The following is a 16,977-nucleotide window of genomic DNA, read 5'->3' as shown; positions in this document are numbered from 1 at the left end:
GCCTATCAAACAACTGGAAGTACCTCAGGGTTTTTTGCAGAACTGTTTATATTGTGAGATGTATCAGTTCAATCAGATTCATTGATTTGGTTATCTGTAGGTAGGTGGAGAAATCTAGAGGAAACATGTTTGGTGTGCTTGGTAAATTGAAAGAGTTTTCATGTGGTTGAGATCATCAGCCATGTGACAAGCATGTCTGTACCACAGCCCACACACACATTCATGTACTTTTTTAATATAAATGTGAGTTGCAGGGCTCATCAGATCCCAGAAGGTAGGATGCTTATGATATACAATGCTGTGTTTAGACATTTTCATATCTTCTGAGGGTGTAACATAGCTATTATGAACTTAATGCAAATTCTCACATCCTCAGTTCTGACTATTTTATTTTTCAGGAGTATTATGAGTTATGATCCTTGTAATGCATGGGATTTTTCCTACTCTTTTAATGTTATGCTGGCTCAATTAGAAAGTGTTTTGGTGCCTTTGAGATGCTTCAAAAACTTGAGGCAATATTAAGCTGTTATGTGCATTACAGGAGTTCCTTATAATCTAGGAATGAACTCTATCAGCAGAAGGAGACATAATGTTGAAGTTCTACTTCGAATAACCTGCAAGGCTTTTGTAGTTTGGCATACAATCTGCGTTGTTCTGCCTCCTCTGTGTAAGAGTGGTTTTAATCGAAAGCAAAGAAGAAAAGCTCTCATTGGGTTCCTATTGTGTATTCACTGAATGATCTTGCTGTAGATAACATCTATATTGGTAGAGGTGCACTGTGGCAATTTCACCATCTTCAGAGCCTGAACTTCTGTACAGGATCCTACAGGCATGTCAGTAAAATGGCATTCACTAAACATGGCAATTTCAACAAAGAATAGATTCTAGAATTTCTTTTACCTGAGGCTGAAGTTCCAAGACTTCCTTGAGACATCGAGTGTTACAGACTTTGGAGCAGGCAGAAAAGTAGGCCTTTCCCCTTGACTGAAAGTGTAAATGACTTTAATTTTTTTAAGCCATTGTTTGGATTGGACATTTTGGCTACATTTAGAGAGTAGTGACAAATGTACACCTGAACGCAAATACCTTTTTTTGTAAAATCTCAGTCAAAGCAATTTGGTGTTTGCTAGAGCATTTGAAGAACAGTTTTGTTACCCTCCCTGTTGTAAACCAGAATAGTTATCTTGCAGATGGTTTGCTTCATGGTGTTATGCCATCTGCATTTAAGCACCTTATGCTTTTCTTAATTATCATACATGTACTGAGAGGAATGATCTCATGAGAGCAGAATTGCATGAAAACGTGCATGGACACCCTTGCTTCTGCTTTTATTATTTTCATTGGAGTCTGGCATTATATTTTTTTTTCTTCAAGGGACTATGGAGTCAGAGGACCTCTGTCTCCCGTTGTAGTTACCTCTTTTCCATCTTCGCTACAGAACAGTTATTCCTTGGCTACTAAGAAATAAACAAAAACTGGAGATATCCAGATGTCCCCTCTAGTTTACAATTGCTGTTGCTCAGTTGGTATTATGACATTCTCTGCTACAAATGGGTAGAGAAATAAAAGGGTGCATAGTAGATGTATGCAACTAAAATAAAAGAACTATGTAGCTGAGAAGTAACACTGTAATTGGCAGGTACATTTTGGTTTAAGATGAACTAATATGCTTTATGACTAATAATTTAGTAAGAACATCAATAAAAGAATAAATATAATAGAAACATTGTGGTTCTGTAGCTACCTTGTAATATGTAGCATTTAAGTAACAGATTTCATTGGTTTTCATAGATTCTAGGTTTATTTCATACAAAAATAGTCTGTTTACTTCAGTCTGTGATTCAATTATCAACTTGATCAGAAAAAACTTTAATGTTTATTTTGTTAATGATAATTGAATTAGGACAGCCTTTTATTTTCAGCAAGCATTCTGTCATTTTAGTCGTATTTCTCTTTTACATGAAAGATACAGATGAAAAACATAGATGTGTAGTACACTCGAAGCTGAATTGAAGTTGACCCTTAAATACTGGCTCCATTCTTTCTTCAGTGTAAGCTGTATACCGGACCCATAAGAAATGACTTGTTCAGTAAATGAGATGTTAGGGTTAATGAACCAGTTCTAATGGCTCCCATATTAAATTTCAATCTAATGTAATTTATTTAAACTAAATTGTTTATAATGAAGGTGGACATGTGCTTTTTACAGCTGTTCCATACTGTGATGAAATACTAGTTTAGTGTTAATCAGAGGATATATATGGTATTTCTTCTTCTATTTTTTTTTTTTTTTAATCTTTTTAATCTACACCACTTAATAGTATAAGTTTAAACGTAGAAGGTTACTGTCACCTGCTCTGTGTGGGTAGATGGAAGGTTGCCCAGGAAGAGAGTGCTATGGAATAGCAAGTAGGTAATTTGGTTGAAGGAAACTCTTTCTTGCATGAGTAATTAATCCTTGTGCTTGTTCAGGCTGTAGTAAGAAAGTGCTCATTAATCAAGATGCTGTTTGGTCACTTATACTTTCATATCGCTGGGGAGAGATCTGGAAATCTGAGATGACTCTTGGGCTTTCCTCAGAGTTAACAGTGCATCAGTAGTAGATAAAGTAATGGTTTTATATCGGAGCATTTCAGAAATAAGGTGTTGAAATTTGAGCAAGTAAATTTTAGAGGAGGTTTATATTGGTTATAGAATTGCCTTTTGCTCTTCTGTAGCCTGCCTCTTTTTTAACACAGGAAATAGAATACTCATAGAAATGTAAAAAGTATTATGAGTTTCAAGAAGTCTTTGTCCATTGTTTCGGATTGCTGCTTCCAGGGTAGCCTTGTGAGACTGTCTCTGACAGTTTATTAAAAACAGGCCCTCTTCTTTGGGCCAGTGATTGTTCAGAATATGTCTCCTGATCCATGACTCTTCCTCCTAGAGATGGCAAAAAATGTTTGTGGCATGAAGCAGAAGTCAGAACATGAATTTGTTATGGTATTAATGTGTGTGTGTGTGAGGTATTTCAAGAGGACTGATAGTTTGTTAGCCTGCTGGTTTTTGGTGAGCCATCTTCAAATCTTGAATTTTCTTCCTTTTTCTCTCTCTCTTACATGTTAATTTTTGAACGTCTGAAATAGAAAAGTGTGATTTTAAATAGATCACAGCAGTTATGCAACACTGTAATTTTCAGCCACTCTCAGAATATGCCACATCCTTAAAATCAGATATTAATGAATTCCATAATAAACTATGCTACCACTTTTGAGCCTCCATTAGATGGAAATAAATTGGCACTGTGCAAGATGTTCAGTCTCAATAGACACCCTGAATACCAAGAATTAAATCCAGCTGGGGAGAGAGAGCAGCAGAAGCAGGTCGCTCAGTAAAGAAATAATCTTAGTTTGATCACAGGAGGACAGCAGAGCATTTTGAAGCTCTTAAAATGTCCCCTGCCTGAGAGAGGACATTGTGCTTCTGCCCCATCTATCAGATGAGCTGGTATTTGTATGTGCCCTTGGCCTGCAGGCTTCTCCCCTGTGTTCAAAGCCTGTATTCTGCCCAAGGATACTGGGCAAAATATTGAAGTTCGTAGTCAAGCAGATGCTCAGGGCGCCAAGAAGTACTGTATTTGCATCCAGGTCTTGAAACAGGAGGATTTTCTGGAAATGAGTTTTAGGAAAGCTTGTGAGTGTCATAAGGTGTGCAATGATAACTCAACATTAGATTGGGATTTTTAAGTACTGTACCTTTGAAAACCCTCAGAATCTAGCCTTCTGCTTGGTCCATGCACAGCATAAATTGGCATGAAAAAGGTTTCTGTAGCATCTTGATGGATGGGCAGAGGTGACTAATAAAACCTCATAGTCACTGAAGTAAAAATACTTCCATGAAGCATTCCTGCCTCTTTTTTTCACTCCTGGCAAACTTATTTGCAACCCCAATTAGAGGAGAAGAATGCCTGTGAAAATAGCTTGTGATTTTCCACATCTGTGTTTAATAATCACTGAACATGTTTAGAGGCCAGCTGCTGTTCTGAAAACATAATAATATATGGTCTTATACTGGGAAAAATACAGCATTTGGTTTTTGCAGATTTTTCCCCCCTGTGCCACAGAGAAGACAGCACCTTGAAGAACCGTCTTGTACAGGATTGATTTTTCTTTTATAGCTTTTAATGTGCTTTTACCATCATAACAGAAGTTCTTAGTGACTCATATGATAAAAGCAGCAATCTGTTAATGAGGCATTTACCTTCAAATGCTTGCAATGCCATCTTGAGTGGTTTTAAGTATTAAGTTGTGATAATATGACTGCACTGTACTTTAACGATTATCTATATTTAAATTCCCATTCTAGCTTTTTGAAACCATGTTTTAGCATCCATCACCTCCTAAATACATGAAACATATTTGAAGTGTGTAATTTCAGGCCCTTATTCTTGAAAAATGTAGTTCTGATAGAATTTAATCCACTTTATTTAAACTGATGGGCTGGAGTTCTGCCTTTTTCACTAAGCCGGGTGATGAACCTTTTGACAGTGATGATATTTACTTCCAAGTTCTGTAAATTCTCCAACTCTCAGTATACGTTTTTGTGCCTCCGTGATCAAAACAGGCATTTTTACTGCAGGTAATAGAGATTTCTCAAGGTTTAAAGCAGAGACAGTAATGCTTGCATAGTTTTACTAGGGTAGTAATGCAGAACATAGCAGAGCCTTCAGCCTAAAACCAAAAAAACACACTGCAGGCAGGTAGAGTAGATACTCACAAACTAGCACAGCAGGAAAGGCCACCATACTGTGTCACAGCATGCCTTCAAAGTAGAGGCTAATGTGATGCTGGACTGAGCAGTCAGTTTAGTTAAAGAGAAGCATAAATAACAGGAAAACACTGTTGAACCATTGGAGCATCTGCATGAGAGTGTCCCAAATCTTCATGACTTCTTTGAATCCTCTCTGCAGCAGCAGCTCTCCCCAGCTCTTGTCACTCTGTGGTTCTCCTCATGGCATCCTTCTGTAAGATCCTTTTTGTAAGCTATTTATTGTTTGCCAGATGATGATTTTGAGAGTGCCCCAGATGATGTTTTTCCCATTCCTAGCCCCATTACCCTACCTATTTTTTTTGTTTCTTGTTGGCATTCATTCAGGAGAGGAATATTAACATGCTGTACCATATAATATGCATTAAATGAACATTGCATTGCAAATGCAAAATTAGTTTTTTGGGCTCCTGCCCATCCCAGGGATCTCCTCTTCTGAACTTGCATTCCTGTGTGGAGTTCTTTCAGACAGCTACTTGGCTATTACCTGTGAGGCTTTTGCAGTAAGTGCTTGCTAGATTTTTTTAACTGCATCAGGCACTGTAATAGCAAGCCCATCTTTTCCACACATGGTGAGGCTGCAGCTTCTTTTGAAAGGCATCTTGCAACAGCCTGTGTGCTGTGGGACTGTGAGAAACATATGCCTCATAATAAAGATTTATGTGCTGTATCGAAGTCAGCCCTGACAATTCCAGACTGTTTGTGAGCTGTGCTGATGCAGTGACTAAGTCTTCAGAATTGTAGCATTCAAAGCTCATGCTTGTCTCTTTCCATTTGTCCTTTTAGTGTGGAGTCTGTGCTTCCTGACTCTTAGACAATTATTTCAGAGCTAATTAACTTACTTTAAATGAGTGCAGGGTTTTTTTCCCCTAGTATTTCATTTCTTATCTCCTGTGCAAATAGAAGTCTATGAAACTGCAGTAGTTTGCTTGGCAGACTCAAGGAAATGCCCTGTTCCTTCCTTAGTCTAGCTATTACCATTCTGCAATATGTTTTTAAATCTGTAATTTGATTAAATAGTGAATACCTGGTTAAGGTAGTTAGAGCTTAGGGTTTTTTTATTACCACTTACAAGGTCTGACTCAGAATCAAAGACATTAAATGAGCATGTAATGGGGAATTCTCCTTAAAGAGTCCATGTAAAAATTATGCCTGAGGGATGAACTCTGTTTTCTGTCATCCAGAGATAAATTGAGAGGAACTATACTGAAGTGAATGGAAGTAGCTCACATGAAAATCACTGTAATGATAGAAGAGAAAAAAATCATCTAATGCCATCAATTTTTTTTTTTTTTTTTTTTTTTTTTTTTTTTTTTTTTTTTTTTTTTTGCTTCTTGACACACAGAAATACTTTGTTGCTTACTCCAGCTTTACCATTTCCAAAATATGAACTTAATTGTAAGGAATGAGTTCAGAAAAGTGCCTTTGGGGCCTTGATTAAAGCCTATAGCTTTTTAAGGAACTATAACATCAGAAATGGAAATGGTCAGCTTACAAAAGAAAGAGCAGACACAAAAATCATCTAAAAGGTACTAAGGGAGATTTGTTCAGCTATGGATTTGTTACTGTATAACTGATTCAGTGTTTCCCAAAATGACATCATGGTTAAAGATGGAACTCATCTTGCCCAATTCCTGCTCAAGCAGCACCGCCTGGACCCAGTTGCCCAAGACCATGTCCAGGACTGTCCCTAGGATGGAGAGTCTTCCACCTGTCTGGGCAGCCTGTGGCAGTGTTTGGTTACCCTCACAATAAAATAATCCCAAGCACAGAAATAAGAAACTTCACCCATATATTGAAGTGACCATTAGAGTTTAGTGCCAACACAAAAATGAGGCTGAAAGATTTCACATGATCATTGGCTGCTTGGAAGGGAGCACAGCCACAAGAAAGGGGGACACAGTATTGCGCTGGAGTTTTACCTAGGTACTCTCCCCAAGTCTGGACCTGATATTGCACACAAGTATGTAGAAGTGCTCCTGAGCCAGGGAAAAACACTGGATTGTAGGGTTAGTGATGCCTGCTACATAATGTGTCTGGCTTTTGTTAAACTGATAACTTGACAAAAAGCAATCTCTTTTTACTGTGGGGAAAAAAAGAGATAGGGAATGGTCTAAAGTGATGGGGGGCAGACTGTGCAGACATTCGCAGACACTCAGAGAGTTTGGGGAATCTTTTAATGGTGAAATGTTTAGGAAACTCAGAGAGTTTGGGGAATCTTTTAATGGTCAAATGTTTGGGTGTTGCAGGACAGCTACTGCAGTTGGTTATGTGGAGATATCCTGAAATATCTGGATAAACCTTTCTGGGCAGAATGGAGAGGACAGGCTATCTTAGCTACTCAAAGAGCCTGTGCTTTCTGGCAGATCTGGCAGTGTGAAGGGCACTGCCCAGCTGCCTGAGGATGCACTAAGTTACTCTCAGGTCCAGTCACTGTTAAACATTTGTAGTGCCTGATCAAAATCTTTACAGGGAAGGAAGACATCTGTTCCACATTTTGTTCCGAACTACATTGTCAGAAAGGTGACTAAACTACCTGACAACTGTTAGGAAATATGAAATGAACTCATATGCAGTTGTGGTCTAGTGAAGTTGCATTTTCAGGACACGGATGTTTTACTTCCACCCATGTCATCAAGCAATAAAAATTTGAATGATCAAAAGGTTATATTAGATAACACCAAAATTTAAAAAAATCACACCAGACTTTACATCTTTTTAGCCTGTATGCCTTCCACCTCCCTTTATGTTGGTTTCTGAGCCTTTAAGGTATAATGGGGTCATACTTTTTGGTTTTCTCAGTAGAGTCCTCAAATTACAAAAATCTTATTGATTTAAAAGGCACTTCCTCTTTAAACTTCTTTTTCTGGAGTAGTAGGCTTTTAGATTCTCAAGTGATGCACTAATTCCATGGAGGGTAAATAAAATACTGAATGGGCTTAATTAAATCCTGTCTTACAGGTAGACAGCATTGCTTGTAGACAAATATTTGCATATCTTTTTTCTTGCACGTGGCTCTTACCAAGTAGATGGGTGTACTGTTATCCATGGTCAACCTGCCAGTATAGTACAGGTATTGTAGGTTGTTTTGTATGTGATTTCTAATTTTTTGGAAGATCCCTAAACACTGAAGAGTACTTCCGTTAGTGATAATGCCTTCAGAAGGTCTCAGTGTCTGTTCAAAAAGGCTGTGCAAGTCCCATTTTTAAAATTATGCAAGTTTTTTGGGATTTGAAGACATAATTTAGGTGTCCAGTGTGGTAATAGTGAAGAAGTTCCTGATTTTTTAATGGGTTTGTAGTAATAATAATAATTGTAAACCTTGCTTTGACTTCTGTAAGAACTTAATTCATGCCATAGTAAAAGAATAATCTTAAAAAATTCACTCTCTTACATGTATGAATACAGTCTGATATATTGTGCTGACTACTAGTGGCAGTATCAGCTAAAAAAGCTCAGAAAAGTAAATGATTGTTATTAATTTAGGACTCACATGAGATTAATTCGCTGCATCTGCTGTATTATTGTAATTATATGCAGTTAATATATTGACACTACACTACATCTTACACAAAATTGTATATTATTTTCTTCATTTTTAAGCAGTTGATTCACCTGTGAATTCATAAACTAATGTAACAGATTTTCCCGGAATAACCACAATGTTTGTGGTTCCTTACAGCAAATGCATTACGCTGTTACTCCACATGGGAATGTGGAGTTTACACTGGCTTCCATCAGTGGAACAGACCCAAGCCTTTTCAGAGTCAACCTGTTCTCTACCCAAGTGATTAAGAACATTTGGTTTCACTTACTGGTTTTAAACATTGTTTGCCATCTGAACCCTACTAATAATTTATTTTTGCAATAGGTGTTAAAAAAGAAAATGCGGTAGACAGTATTAAAGAGGAAAACCACAAGCACATGTGAATGTCTTCTGTAAAATAGTCTACGTTTCTTTTTACTGATGGTCTGCAGTGTTTGTGGGAGGCCTGCAGGTTGGTGTGCCTGAAGACACTTCTTGGTGTGGTATCCTAAATTTCATGTGACTCAGTCTTACCTCACTAGCTCAGTTGGTAAGAGCATGGGACCAATATCACTGAGGTTCCGTGCATCCCTGTGAACTGAGCTGGTCATGCTTTTTGTGACCTTGCTGGGACAAAGCTGCAGGGATGACTGAGAGGGCTGGACCTTCTCATGGTGCTGAAGGTACCCTGCACATCTGTAGAGTCTCTCTGCCCATGCAAATTTCTTTTCACAACTGGAGATTAATCACCTACTGGGCTTGTAGATTGATTTTGTTATCAGGCACATACTGAATCATTAATTTTGATTTGTGGTTTTATCTTAGACTTTTTCCTTTTCTCTTATGAAAAATAGAAACATTTTATAAATAGTAAATGAAATGAAAATGGGATTTAAATTTTAAAATAATGTTATGAAGTATGAAAATCATGGTATTGTTTAAATAAGTTAGTAATTAGAAGAGACATATTTTCAAATTTTTTTCAAGGTTTTTTTTTCTCTAATTTTTTCTTCTCTAATGACGTTTTTCCCCTGAATTTTAAAATGTAATTAATTTATTTCTCTTTGCATATAGTTTTACTAGATGCTCAGTAGATAGTTTACAGCTCTAAATTTTACACTGATGGTACAACTGCAGAAATTTTATTTGTGCTTTAGGATGTAAAACCAGAAAAATAATGAGTCTCAGATAGTCCTGTGAAAGCACAATATTTGAGTGAATGAATCTTCATTTCTGCCTGCACAGGCATAGTGCTGATTAATGGGAGCAAAGGGAGAACAACCCACCTAGAAATCCATTAATGGGGCTTTGTAGCCTTTCTGTTTATGAGGAAACATAATGAATGACCCATTAGATTATGAAACCTCTATGCAGAGATCCATGGTCCTCTGGGCTTTTCCTAAAGAAGGCTAGTAGAGCATCCAGAGAATCCAGCGACTTGGGCCCTATAGCTATGGATGGGGGTCAGAGATTCCTTGAATTGTCAAAATCTGTGGAAATTGGGATAGTGTGTTTTGTTGCTTTGTCACAAAAATGGAAATTGTGAGCAGAAGTGGAAGTGCTCAAAATTCATACAGAAGGAGAGGCAGGATAGCTGGTGTGCTTTATTGTTGAATTTCTTACAGTTACAAATGTTTCCTGTATGCCTGACAATGAATTGTTATGGACTGCAATTATGGTGTAAATATATGCTGTATTTTGATTTGAAATCCATAACACTATAAAAACAAAATGGTTGCTGATCTATGCATCTGGTTTCATTTTCTGTTGTGAAGTAAGATGAAGCTGAGAGGTTTTTTTCAAAGTTTGTAGAGGACTCTTATTTGCAAAAGCCTTGACTTCTTTAAATTCTGCCTTTTGATTTCTTCACCACTGCTTCTGTTGATGTCAGTGGAAGCTTCATGTCTTGTTTGTGTAGGTATCTAGACATGGCATTTCCTACTACCACTGCTGTTGGCAGCTCTTTCAGCACTGAGCACAAGGCTTGTGTTCTCTGACAAATCTCACAGTGTATTGCTGTTTTCAAACACAGTTTGTGCAGTAATAGCCCCTTAGTTGGGTGGTAGCAGCATATGAAAATGTGAGCTCAGTTCTTGCGACCATTGGTCACCCTGTTGGTGTGGTTGGGCTTAGGACACTGCAGTCTTAAACACTGCAAGTTTCAAACCTTCCCACTCTGGGAGTGGTGCAGGCTGGAGCATTATTTATTGACAGATATGAGGCATGAGCAGCGACCAACTTGGCCACAAAAGTTGCTTCTTAAGGTTCTGGTTTTTGCACAAGATGAGGTGATGTAAGATACTGCTTTTTGCACAAGGCGAAAACACGGAACGGCATCATTACAGCTTATAAACCTCAAAATGTTGAGCCAAAACCCGGGGGTTTGGCTTTTAAAATAAATAAATAAATAAATGTATGAGTTTAAATCAGTTAACTAATTGGTGCTCTATGATTGTTCTGGAGTATTTTTCCCACTTAGTGGTGATGAGATAAAATTTTGTTTAAGCAAAACGTCATCAGTCCCTCCCTTTACCCGTTTTGTTTACTAGGAATGAGGAAACTCTAGAGTGTCTGGGTTTGGTTTTGTGTTTCTTAAGATTTCTACCAGTTTTTCCTTGCTTTTCAAGATGGACAGGCTTCACTAAGTGGCAGTGTTGCTGGTGATCCTAGCTACTGAAGGCAGCAAATTAACATACTGTATGGTAATTTGTTTTCCCTGTCCTTCAGTCACAGTGAGGAGAGCCTAAATATTTCAGTGACTGAGACTTTGGATTCCCATTCCTTTCTACACAACAACAACAAAAGCTATTTATAGCAATAACAGTTAGCAACGATACAGCAGCCTCAGACAGCTATAGGCAGCATCTCACAAATGTTAACTGCTTTTGCACTGAATGCCTCTGTGAAAACAAAGAGCACTGAGAAATAAAGATCAAAGCAAAACCCAAAGAAAGATTTTTTTATTGCTATGTTTTACTTTGCTGGCAGACCAGAGCAAAGGTTTTCTGAACATTTAAAAGATGAAAAAGGTGAAGAATCCCAGAAGCGATTTATCTTGAAGCGAGATAACTCTAGTATTGATAAAGAAGACAATCAGGTTGGTTCTCGGTTCGAGAGTTGCTGAAATTTGTTCTGTTTTTGAAGGTGGGCTGACTGATGTTATTGTTGTTCTTTTGTTGTTGCTCTCCTCCTCCCCTGCCCGTCCCTGCCTCCTTTGGCACACGTACCACCGCGGGTGGCACCGAGCGCCGGGGTGGCCGCTTCAGCCGTGGCAGTGTGTGGGTTTGCATGGGTGGTTTGCTTGGCGCAGGATTTGCTGCATGCCCACGGGAGGGGGAATGCCAGTGGCTCCGGGCTGCGTGGAAGGCTGTGTCAGTCGCATTCCTCAATGTCTTGCCTAACTATGGCAGTTGTTGCGCTCCCTGTAGCTTCCTTCTTCCGCTGTACCCATTCAGAGTTGCATTTCAGTATGGACCAGTGATGGACTGATGTAGCCCAAAAAAAGGAAAGAGGGGAAAAAAAAGTGTTTAAAAAAAAAAAAAAAGAGCCCCAAAGATGTGATGATGAGGCCAGGTTGATTTTTTTTTTTTTAAAACGATCCTAAATTAAGTTTTGACCAAAAATAAATGAGGTTCATCTTTTACTTCTCTTCTCCTCCTGTGCCCTCACCACCTTTTACTGTCTGTGTAACTTACTTGCTTGTGCATGTATTGTGGCAGACGTTCCCCCTGTGTTGCCTGTGCCATAACACTACCTTAACGTAGGTAAGCTTGATGAGTAGGAGAGTGCCAGGGAAATGTGTGTGTTTGTGCTGCCTTTAAAAGCGGGTATTGTGCTGTTTCAATCCAGTGCAAGCTGTGTATGTGGAATAGATTCACAAAAAAAAAAAAAAAATCTGAAACAGTTCTGATGTGGTTTGCTTTTATGAGAAAATTCTCACAGGTAAGAGGATAGCATATACCTTCTTTGCTAGGGTTATATTTGTGAAGAAACCAAACAGTGAGTCTCTTGGTGCCACTTCCCTTCATGTTTTCAGTCAAGGACTGATTTTTTTTTCTTTCCTTTTTCACCCTCTTTTCCTTGACTTTCAGTTGTACATGGCAGCCTTGCCAATTGTGCTGCATCCAAGTTGACTTTGAAAACAGACCCCAAGCAATTTCAGGGTGTGGTGATCATGAGGATCAATCAAAGGAAAGCAGCATGACCTATTTCACCCGGTGCTGGGGTGCAGGTGGAGAAGGACCAGTCCTTGAAATGCACTTGTCAATGAAGCGTTTTCTGATGGGGGTCATCTCCTCTCCTCCTTCCCATGGCACAGCCATTTCCCACACTGTGGTTTACCAAGAGGCAAAAGTGGCCCTTCTTTTCCCAGCAAAATTTCAGTAGAGGGTTCCATGCGATGTGAAAATGGTTAAAACTGTTGTGCCGAATATCTGGGACTTCTCCTTGCACACACAGATTTGTGTGTTTCTTCTAGGGTTTACAGTTTAGCTCTTGCAGCCTAGTTGCCTCTTTCTTCCTTGATTTCTTAGGTAGTCCACCTCAGCCTGCCCTCCTGCTCCTCACAGCTGGTAGGAGAACCAAGAAATGTTAGCAGTTGAGAACAATAGCACTTAGACTTGGGGTGAGAACACCCAATTTTAGGATGGCGGGTCCACAAAAGCTGTGCAGAAAGCCTCCTTTTGGCCACCTCCTCTCTGAACCCATGTGCAATATCTAACTGGAAATCTTTGAGTGCCCAGTGTTGCAGGGCTCTTTGTGCAGGAACAACAGCTATCATTTTTGTGCTTCATTTGTTTAAGTGAACATTTATTATTATCAGCTGACAGTTACTTAATGGCAGTTTTTAACAGCTCAACTTATATAACCCTCCTGGTTTTCTTTCTGCTCAGCAAAACAGAATTCTTCCATTTAGAGATGACAGACGAAGTAAATCAATTGAAGAGAGAGAAGAGGAGTATCAGAGAGTGAGGGAGAGAATATTTGCACAAGATGTGAGTAGTTATTTTAATTGCCTCTTTAGTGCCATACCTTCGTCGGTAGTCAGACAGTTTTGCCCCCCTGCTGCAACAACACTGCCAGCTGGACTTGCCCTGTTGAGCTGGAGATGACAGGGAAAGCAGAGTGGTGCAAAGGGTCTCAGAGGAGCTGTGGAGGTGTGGAGATTGGCTTCTGGAGACTGAAGTGATGAGAGTTGCAGGGAGAAGGGTAGAGGAGAGATCAGGCCCAGCATGTTGTCTGGGGAGTGCCTATCCGGTTTCATTGAATGTTCATGTTCATATGGCCTAGGTTTATTTCTTTTTTCCTTCTCTTTTGCTAGCCAAAGAGCAGTGATTTAAATGGACACTCTCAATGATTTCAAATAGCTGTGTTATTTTATATTTCTTTCATGGTGGATCAAATCTTTATAAGTGTCCTTCTGCAGAGACTCATCATGGATTTTGGTGTTTTGGGCCAATACTGCAGCATCAAGACACTGAGAACAAAGAAAGGGCAGAGGTTAAACATGGAGTTGCATCATTTTTTTTAAATTACTTATTAAAGAACTCTGATGGTATTTCTACCATCAGAAGGAGTCTGTCATGCTGTTGATGATTATATTCTGCAAGGAATAAAGTGTAACAGATATTAAAATTCTTGCCCTTCCAAAAAATCATAATTTGCACTACAAGGTATATGGCTAAGGAAAATACCTAAATCTGAAACATCTGTGAGCAATTCCTGATGTTCTCTGAAAAAAAAGAATAAAATCACAATTTGTTCTAATACTGTAATGATGAGGTTATAAAAGGAAAAAAAGGAAAATAAAAAAGTCAGCATTTAAATGTTTTATCTCATATCTCAGTGGGAGTTCTGCCATTTTAGAGGAATATGGGAATAAATGCAATTAAAACTATTTTTGAAAATCATATTGGGCAGTGTCCTTTTAAATGAAAACTGTTCATATGTTGCAGGGCTAATAGTACTATTATCTGGTTTAAGAATTGCACATGTCCAGGCTGGGTTTGTTTGGCAGAATATACTGTATGGTTTTAAAGTGTGTATTGTCTCACTTCTTAGTGAATAGCTAGCTACATCTAAATGTTTTTAGCCTCACTTTTTTCTTGGCTGAGATGATTCCACTAAAAGCAGAGGCCCTTCAGTTTCTGTTTTGCTTCCAGCATGTTGGCCTGATGTAAATACCATCACAGGCTATACATGGTGGAACTGTCAAATTGTTCAAGAGCTGTAAAAGTCTCTTTGCAACAAGTTTCTTATATGAAATGTAAGAGGTTTTGACATATTATGAAAGAGGTTGTGCAAAACAAAAAAATCTTTGGGTTTTGAAGCAGAATTCAGATGAGGCAAAACACTAAAAATTACCAAATGGAAAGTTATTACCAAAATAGGCCAGTTTCTATCACAAGCTGCAGCTAGAAATGCCAGGCTGGGGAGCAGAGGTGGCTGGAAAAGTGTGATGAAAGTGGCTCCATAGTGTATTGCTGCTGTTACCTTTAGATATTTGAGTCCTAAAAACAGTCAAGTGGTGAGCATTTGAATTGCCTACTGCAGGAGGCTGTTTTGGTTCCTTGGCGTTTTTGAGTGGCAGGACCTAAGTTAGAGTGTGTTTTGTGGCAGACATTTTAAATGGAATTGGGAGGGAGCACTTTTAAACATCAGCAGTGTTAGATATCTCTCCCTCTCTCTCTCATATCCACTCCTTTGCTCTCTCTCTCTCTGCTATTACAGGTGTTAGTGAGCATCATAGTGCAGTGCATTTCAGCAAGCTGTATGTTTAATGTTAACAGCAATCAATGTTTTAGCTGAGCTTTTTTGGGTGGAGCACCCCTTGCCAGATGCAAGGTGTTTTTAGGATGATGGTAGTGTTTGTGGTGGTGGACAATGTATTTTTTCAATTTTAGGAAAGAGAGAAATGGCTTCCTGTTATAGATAGTCACTTACTGCATGTAAGACTGTGAAGTTTTAAGGCCCTCTGCAATCATTAATTAATCCAATTCTCCCCAGGTTTGTGTGAGGTAGGTACCTAAGCCTTGTTACTCTGCAAATTACAGATATAGAGAGTCAAAGATGGATTAATTGTGGTATTTTTATTACCTCTGTACTGTTTACACTGCTGTAGTCAAGCCTTTATCAGTACCTTGCTTATGAATCCTAGCAAATGGATCAGAGATACATTACTTCTAATTAGAGTATGCATGAAGAGAGCTTGCATGGGAGGTCTTCGAAGGGCAGCCATGAAGGTCAAGAGTACTGCCATAACTCGTTGCATCCAGCAACACCCCCCTCTAAACATGTTTGAGGTACCCAAAAACCCCTTAGATAACAGCCCAAGAGTCAGAACTTTAAACAAAATTTATGAGGAAAAGGCAGTCTGGTTGCAGGGGCAAAAAATTCCGTGCATGTTTCGAGTGCTGTGAAAATGTCTTAACCTGGACCCCGCATACCAATATAAAACTTGCCTGTCCTTGCTTTGATCTTGCAGAACTCCAGTGCACCAGATCTCTTCATTTCCAAGTGGGAAGGTTTTAACAAAAGAAGTATGTTCATGAGTAATGCCATCATTATGATAGTCCTTATGATGATTAATCTGGTGTTAGTCAATTTAAATTATGCTTTCTGGCAAGTTTTCCATCTGCTGTGTTGGCTATCACAAATTTTGACAAGGAGAGCTGGAAGTTTTAATGACTCCTATCTCAGCAATTGCAGGGATTGAGAAGCATGTTAGTTTGATATTTTAATAAAAGGATTGGTGAAGAAATAAATAGTTAATAAAGATAATTATTCCAGCTCACTGCAATAAGAACTGCAAATTGCATCTCAGATTTTCAGGCTGCTTACAGGAAAAAAAGTGCAGACTGAGCCCTGATATGCTCAAAACTATTTTCAAGGGTATTTTTAATTGCAAAACTTAAAACCTTCCTTTTAAAAACACGTTTTTGTTGGAAACTTGGCTGTAAATTCACAAATTGTTTTAAAACCAAGTATACTGGTGCAGAGGACCTGCACTGTCAAGGTCTTGCAGAAGACTTCCTTGTCTGAACTGCTTTAATTGTGCTTGGAAAGTTGAAAAGTTATTGTCCAAGAAACACGAAGAATAACATACAGGAATAACATACATGAAAAAAGTTGTTCTTTCCCTTTGTGTAGATTTAACAGAGAATCCCAAATGCATGCAATAAATGATACATGATGTTTGCCTTTTAAGCATGCAGAAAATTGATTCTAAAGACTAGCAATCAAATTACATGGGGGAAATTTCATTCTTCAAGGTCAGTACAATGTATAACCTCATGAGCCAGAGTCACGCTAGGACCGTTCAGTGTTCATAAATGCATTCTCTGGAAATCATTCTGTATTCACTGAAAAATGTAGATGTCTTCTTACTTACACAAATGCAAGAATTGCCAATGGTACATATGGAACTTATTAGAGGAAATACACCATGCTGTTTATTTTCTGTTGTCAACTGTAGTGACTATTTTTCACCAAGGAGTGTGTCCTGAAGAACAAGATCCTTTAGGTACAGTAAGTCATGATTCCTCTAGTTAAGAAAATTCAGAGAATCTTTATCAGTCTCTGACTAAAGAGAGAAACAAAAGAGATATCTGTAGACGTGGCTTCAGCCTGTTCTATCCCTCTAGTTT

The 16,977-nt window shown here is 38.6% G+C and overlaps 1 protein-coding gene across 11 annotated transcripts in view; it reads left to right on the top strand.

The window, feature by feature from the left end:
- Positions 1–16,977, top strand: part of ARPP21 (cAMP regulated phosphoprotein 21) — a 286,537-nt gene that overhangs the window by 109,588 nt on the left and 159,972 nt on the right. For 8 of the 11 annotated variants that reach the window (XR_014592032.1, XM_083880833.1, XM_083880836.1 and 5 more), the window contains 2 exons: positions 11,321–11,429; positions 13,225–13,326. The exons of 1 other annotated variant lie outside the window; for it this stretch is intronic. Coding sequence is in view for 9 of the 10 variants with exons in the window: in XM_083880833.1 (XP_083736959.1) it covers positions 11,321–11,429; positions 13,225–13,326 (211 nt within the window). In the remaining variant the exon portion in view is untranslated. The remainder of the gene's footprint in view (positions 1–11,320; positions 11,430–13,224; positions 13,327–16,977) is intronic. 2 more of the 11 variants (XM_083880840.1, XM_083880839.1) reach the window with 1 other exon arrangement.

Source organism: Zosterops lateralis (assembly GCF_965231275.1).
Source record: "Zosterops lateralis genome assembly, chromosome: 1".
Classification (NCBI taxonomy): Eukaryota; Metazoa; Chordata; class Aves; order Passeriformes; family Zosteropidae; genus Zosterops; species Zosterops lateralis.
Note: the sequence above shows the minus strand (reverse complement) of the source record. Positions and strands in the feature narration are given on the sequence as shown.